This window comes from Sinocyclocheilus anshuiensis, unplaced genomic scaffold, assembly GCF_001515605.1.
Source record: "Sinocyclocheilus anshuiensis isolate Anshui unplaced genomic scaffold, SAMN03320099.WGS_v1.1 scaffold1849, whole genome shotgun sequence".
Taxonomy (NCBI): Eukaryota; Metazoa; Chordata; class Actinopteri; order Cypriniformes; family Cyprinidae; genus Sinocyclocheilus; species Sinocyclocheilus anshuiensis.
In genome coordinates, this window is record NW_015541038.1 from 117,267 (window position 1) to 125,259 (window position 7,993).

A 7,993-nucleotide genomic window follows, 5' to 3' on the forward strand; every position below is an offset into this window, starting at 1 on the left:
ACAGACAGAACCAGAGAGAGAGAGACAGTTCATAGTGCTTTTAATACACTCCAGTCCTCTACAAACACACACTGAAGCTCCCACACACCTGCACACACCTACACAACACTCTTATGTAAAGCGGCCCACACACACACAGAGCGCAGATCTTATGTAATGATAAAATGTGGGCTGCGACACACATCATGTTAAAAGAGCTGTACAACACACTTCATCTATTATATTACATTTAGAGCAAATCACAGGAGCTGATGACTTCTGTGAACCGTGTTCATAAGACGACTGCCTGAAGACAAACATGTTCTTTCACTGTGGCGCAGCACAAATCCATCAGATCATAGATGATTAAAATCACAGAACTACCTCTGATCTCTGTCATTACATCTCTGACAGGAGCAAATCTCTGACTGGAGAGCAGTTTAGAGCACATGGCTGCTCACATCACAGCTCTCATCATCTCATTTACATTTACATTTATTCATGTAGCAGATACTTTTACCCAAAGTGACTCACAAACGAGGAACATCACAGATCATTTATCACAGGAGCTAACAAGATTTGCAGTGCTCAACTCTACTCATCACATCTCCTCTCATCACATCTCATTTGATCTTTTCTCTGATTGTCTCCATTCACCTAATAACATCATCACATATGGTCTCGGGTCACCTCGCTTCATCCCTGATCATCCTGAACATCTAAATCTGATCATCACATCTCAGTTTTTAACATCACATCTCTAATCATGTCATGCAATCTTGCTTCATGTCATCCCTGATCATAACATCTCATCACGTAACACCTCATCTCTGATCCACTTTTCTCACTTCATTAAGTCTTACCTCATCACATCACATCTCATCTCTCATAACATCTAAATTCTGTTTATCACCTCTCATTTCTGACAATCACATCTTATCTTTGGTTATCCTACTTAATGTCAAGTCACTATGCCTCATCATCTCATCCATGATCATAACATTTCATCTGAATATCACATCTCATCCCTGACCATAACATCTCATCTGATAATCACATCTGATATCTGATTAGCATTTTCATATCTGATTGTAACATCTTATCTCTGACCATCACATTGCATTTGATTATCACATCTCATCCCTAATCATGTTATCTCTTATCATCTCATTTTACCTCATTACATTTCATTTGATTATCACATTTTGTCCCTAATCAATAACATCTAATTTCTGATCGTCTTGTTTTGTCTCATAATATTTTACCTAATCCATTTAATCTGAAAATCATCTAATCTCATCTGATTATCACATCTCATCTCTGATCATTTTATTTTACCTCGTAATATCTTATGACAATAACATCTCATCAGATTATCACAGCATCTCTGATTGTAACATCATGTCTCTGACTATCACATTGCATATAATGATCACATCTCATCTCTGATAATCATATCTCAGATAATCAAATTGTATTTCTGATTATCACATATCCCTGTTCATAATATCTCATCTCTGTTTATCTGACCTCATAACATCTTAAAGAACATCTTACACCTAGGATGGCTTGAGGGTGAGTAAATCATGGGGTAATTTTCATTTTTGGGTGAACTATTCCTTTAACTCATTCCATCTCATCTCTGACTGTCACATTTCTCATCTCATCGCTGATGATCTCAATGTCATGTCATCTCTTATCATCTATTATTCTCTGTGATCAAACGGGTCGTGAGCTGAACTCAGTTCTGAGAGAAACTGTAACGTCTGAATATGTGACTGAAATATAAAGCCATTTCTCTTCATACCGTTCTGAGCACCAAAGCAATCAAAACACACCTGCAGGGGCTTCTCACGCAGAGACAGATGTTATGACCCCCATACGCACATCTTAAAATACTTCATAAATGTGATTCCTCATTAACTTTTCATTGCGCTCTTATGAGAATAACATGAATATTTCATCAGCGTGAGTTTAATCAGAATATGAGAGAGGGATGTGGGCGTGTTTGCGTGTGGAGGCTCTGCCCCTCTCACCTGTGTAGTCGTGGAGACACTGGCAGGTGAAGCCTCCCTCGTGGCTGCAGCAGACGCCGTGAGCGCCGCAGGGTTTGGAATAGCACAGGTCGATCTCCGTCTCGCAGTAGTCGCCCGTGAAGCCGAGCGGACAGCGGCAGCGCAGCCCTGCGATCGGGTGGATCGGCCGGAACAGGATGGTGTCGGACGCCACGAACGGCGCCAGGCTGTCGAACTTCAGCACGGACACGCACTTCATGTAGTTCTCGCATGGCTCCCGCAGGCAGATGTTGTCGTCAAACGGGAGCACCTCCTGCGAGGAGATCTGCGCCAGCAGACTTCGGTTCAGATACAGGCGCTCCTGCAGCTCCTCCGACCCGAAGAACTCCACCTCGCCTCCGCTGCTGCGACCCAGCCGGGCCGGGCTGACCCCATGACCCCGCGACCCCTCGCCTGGAACTGCCACTGACAGGCTGACGTTCAGGATGCCGGCATTGACATCAGTGTCGTCCTGGATGTTGAAGACCACCACATCCTCACGGGACGCCGAGAGAACGCGGGCCACGCCCTCCAGGAACTGAGCCAATAGGAGCGAGAGGAAGCGCCCCTGCGACGTGTCGGCCAATCGCAGCGTGATGCTGTTGGAGAGCATCTCGTCCGTGATGATGGTGACCTGCAGCAGACACTGAGCCGACACTGAGTGAACGCCATCTACAGGGACACAGAGGAATCACTGGAATCATTCAGCATATCTTTAGCAGAGTAATATAGGCTACTTAAAACAGCAACAATACTAACTTGAAGGAAAAGGTCACAGAAAGAACTTATTTTAATTTTAATATTTTATTTACAATTAATCGGTTCATTGTGATGGTTCACTTAAATGAATCGGTTCAGTTGGATGGTTCACTTAAGTTAATCAGTACTTTCGCATGGTTCACTTAAATTAATTTGTTTATTTTAATTGTTCTCTTAAATGAATTGGTTCTCTTGGATAGTTCACTTATGTGAATCAGTTCATTTAGATGGCTCACTTAAAAGAATTGGCCCATTTGGATGATTTACCAAAATTTATTGTTCAATTGCATGATTCACTTAAATAAATTTAATGAATGGGCTCTTTTAAGTGAACTTTTCTAAATAAACAAATTCATTTAAAGTGAACCGTCCCAATGTATGAATTAATTTAGGTAAATGGTCCACATGAACAGATTAATTTAAGCGAATTGTCCAAATGAATGATTCCGTTAAGTGAACCATCCAAATTAACAGATTCGTTTCAGTGAATCATCCAATGAATGGATTTGAGTGAACCATTCAAATTAACAGATTCACTTGAGTGAAAAGTCCAACTAAACTGATTCATTTAAAGTGTGAATCATCCATTTAGGTGAACAATCAAAACCATGATTTATGTGAATCATCCAAATTAATGCATTTATTTGAGTCAACCATCCAAATGAAAGGATTCATTAAAGTGAACCATTCAAATGAACCAATTCATTTAAGTGAACCATCCACATAAATCCATTCATTTGGTTTATTCACTTAAATAAAAATCCCTTCATTTGGATGGTTCACTTAAATGAATCTGTTTATTTAAATGGTTCATGAAATTTGTTAATTTAGATAGTTCACTTACGAATTGGTTAAATTAGATGGTTCACGTAAATTAATCTGTTCATTTGGATGATTCACTTAAATGGATCCATTCATTTGGACAAAAATAATTGGTTCATAAATGATTTACTGATTCAGTCATTGTGCTTCAGTGTTGTTAGCTACTTTTTGTTGTTAGTTTAGTGTAGTTTGACTGTACTTTAGCTAATGTAAATGCTGAATATCTTGTAGTTTGACTAAGCACAGTTTCACAGTAACTTCCTAACACGGTTTTGACTAACGAGCAGCGTTTCTTTCAGCACAATGTAACAGTGATCGCTAATTGACTGAACACTCATCCAATCCACCAGGACGCAAATAAACGGCATTAATCCTCCGCTCCGAGCGCCTGCCAATAAACATCTGATCCGGGTCCAGGACAGCAGTCCAAACACAGAGAAAGAAATGCTGGGAACCGTGCAGCGTGAGCGCAGAGCTGTTTACAACACAAACAGCACAGAATACACTCAATCAAATCACACACACACACACACACACACACTCACACACTCACACACTCACACACTCACACACTCACACACTCACACACTCACACACTCACACACTCACACACTCACACACTCACACACTCACACACTCACACACTCACACACTCACACACTCACACACTCACACACTCACACACTCACACACTCACACACTCACACACTCACACACTCACACACTCACACACTCACACACTCACACACTCACACACTCACACACTCACACACTCACACACTCACACACTCACACACTCACACACTCACACACTCACACACTCACACACTCACACACTCACACACTCACACACTCACACACTCACACACTCACACACTCACACACTCACACACTCACACACTCACACACTCACACACTCACACACTCACACACTCACACACTCACACACTCACACACTCACACACTCACACACTCACACACTCACACACTCACACACTCACACACTCACACACTCACACACTCACACACTCACACACTCACACACTCACACACTCACACACTCACACACTCACACACTCACACACTCACACACTCACACACTCACACACTCACACACTCACACACTCACACACTCACACACTCACACACTCACACACTCACACACACACACAAACACACACACACACACACACTCTCACAAACACACACACGCACACACACACACACACACAAAGAGAAACAACACTACACTAACCAACACAAACAAACATGTTAATTAGACACAAATTAGGCACATTAATGCAAGTATTCAAACCCGAACCGTCACTCATAACAAGAACCAGTCAGAGACACTGAACACATTCAGACTGCAGTGAACCCACGTCAACTAGTGCAGGACTTAACTAGCAGGTCATAAAATACCTGCAGGTATTATAATATAATAATAATAATAATAATAGCAGGTCAAAATAATATGACAATATTTCAGTTTATCTTGATACAGTTGATGTATTTTAGATTTTTTTAACTCAACGACAATCAGTATTATTTTTAATATATTATTATAGCATTTATTATTATTATTTTGAATTAGCTTTACATTTTTATATTTTCAATTCTCATTTTAATTTTAGCTTTAGTAATTTTGTTTTATAACATTATAAAACAATGTGTTGTTTATTTTAATATTTCTATTTAGCTTTAAATTGTTTTTAAATTGTTTTAGTTTCAGTGATTTTAGTACTTCAAGTTAAACATATTTAATTCTAGTTAATTGCCAAGGCAACATTTCTAACTTATAATTAATTTCTAGCTAAGTTTTTTAAGTTTTTAGACTTTCATCTAATATTCATATTCATTTCAGCTTTCAGTTAACGAAAAGTATTTTTATGAGTTTTAGTTAACAATAATACTGGCAGAAATAAAGTAAATTGACAGAAAAAACAACAAATAAATGAAATAAAATTTGTATATTTAAATATGTAAATAATATTTAGGACCTGCATCCAAAAATATTAAACAAATAAATACATCCATACATACATATCAAACTGGAAAATTTGACATCTGTTTTATTTAAATTTTTTATTTAGCATATTTACTCCTGATCAGAGGTTCCTGTAGATTAATATTCTGTATATTTAGTAGGTTATGGTTCAACAGTTCAGAAATGAGCCGTAAACCAGCATCTCATCAAACGTTTTTTTGTTTATGCTGTTAAATGATTGATTTTAATAAAACAAACTCAAACGACAGACACTTGACATGTTTGTCATGCTAATAACAGCCTGTGAGGAGCAACAATCACAGTCACACGCAACAGCTCATTTCTGAAAATACTGAGCTCAAACGAACAGATGAAGATAAGAAATCAGCTTAGTTTTAGTGCACATACAGCTGCGCGATGATGGAGATTTACTGAGACGTACATGTTTTACAGCGAACACAAAAAGACTGAGAAATGAGGCCAACGGAGCGACTTGACTTTACAACATTAACCTACATACAAACACGCAAGACACGTGAACATGTGACATACAACGCAGACACACACGCTACAGCTTTAACTCTGAAGCACAATCTTCATGATCACTCGGACTCTTCACTTTAATCAACTGGCTTATTTTTTGAGGGACTTTTCCCTTAAATTAATCTGAAAATCTAAATGATTAATTTTGATGGTTCACTTAAATTAATCTCTTCCTTTGAATGGTTCACGTCTGGGCTGCGTTTCCCAAAAGCATTGCATTGTTTGGTGGCAATTAGACTTGTGCCGGTATTCGGTAATGCGATATATCACGGTAATGAATATGCACGATATTGTTATCGTGGGCACTTCTAAATACTGTGAATAATTATATATTACAAGTTATTCAGAATTTTGAATGCATTTTAAGAATACTTTTCCCATCAACTGGTCAAAATGCACAACACCGCTGTATGCTGCGTGAAAGACGCGTGCGCACTCTGATGTAAACAAGCGCGGACGAGAAGCACATAGCGGAACGTGAGAGACGCTCTGGATGAAAGCGCACTTTCACTCTCTGACAGCAGATGGCGATAAACTGCAGAAATAATAATAATAATAATAATAATTCATTTAAATGCAGCCGTTACCCCGGAAACCCTGTAAACAAAGCAGCTGCACTACTTTCTGTTTCTGAATCGTGTTTAAATTATTTAAACAGCAATTCAGATTTGTGTATTTGCTATGATGTTCATCACAGCACCAAATACTTAAATATTTAGACTTAATAGGCTATTTATTTTCAAACTTTTTTTACATTTTAATCTGGACTACAATCGCAACATGAAAATTTGATACCGGCATATCCCTAGTGGCAATGGGTCTATGATCTACTTAGGCTTACGAAGCTTTTAGGAAACGCAGTATTGTATCTAGTATGATAAAACAGCTGCTTTACCCCACATACGCATGACCGGAAGCAGCGGAAGCGCTCGACTGCGGCATAATAAAAGCTCCGCTGCTTTCCAGCCGTGTGTCACGTTCGTTCAGTGCCTCGTTTCGCTTCGACGGCTTTCAGCCTCACCCTGCTTCATTCTACTACGTTAATAAATCATTAGCTCATCCATGAACATGATTTCTGCCCGAGTCCCGTCGGATTGCATTGACTGTGGAGATGAAGACCACAACTCCCATGATTCCACACTCAGTCACGGCATCATCAAACTACGCCTTTGTTTCTTTGTTTGTTTTAAACATGCGCCCTCTAGCGGCGAAAATGACATACTGTGCCTTTAAATTAATCCTTTCCCTTGGAATGTTCACTTATAATGAATCAGCTCATTTGGATGGTTCACTTAAGTGAATCGGATTGTTTGTATGGTTCACTTAAATAAATAAGCTAATTTGGAGAGTTCACTTTAAACAAATTGATTCATTGGGATGATTTACCGAAACAAATTTGTTCATTTGGATGATTATCCAAAACGAATCATTCATTTGCATGATTTGATGAATCATTTATGCATGGTTAGCTTAAATCAGTTCATTTGGATGGATCATCATACAAACATGACACTTCATGATCAACATTCACTCCAATGTACAAATCTCCAATATGTGACTGATGACAAAAACCACCCACAGTTGGTGAAGCAGCCAATCACAGATCAGACATGAATGCAGTGATGAGTTCATCGTGACATCAGTCTGAACCCGTCTGTGTTTCACTCTCACATTCTTTCAGACGCACAATCTCCCGGAGCGGCAGGTGAAACCTGAGGAGACGAGAGGAGAAACTGGCACTGGAGGCTCCCACAATGCACTGCAACAGCTGAACACTGTAATCAAGCCGTCAAGAGGCCAATCACAGCCAGTGAGTGAGTGAGTGAGTGTGTGTGTGTGTGTGTGTGTG

At 39.4% G+C, this 7,993-nt stretch overlaps 1 protein-coding gene across 1 annotated transcript in view; it reads right to left on the reverse strand.

Annotated features, from left to right (window-relative positions):
* LOC107690562 (cadherin EGF LAG seven-pass G-type receptor 2-like) overlaps positions 1-7,993 on the reverse strand; it is a 52,073-nt gene that overhangs the window by 30,553 nt on the left and 13,527 nt on the right. Inside the window, exon 2 of the mRNA XM_016488931.1 lies at positions 2,016-2,705. Coding sequence (XP_016344417.1) covers positions 2,016-2,705 — 690 coding nt within the window. The remainder of the gene's footprint in view (positions 1-2,015; positions 2,706-7,993) is intronic.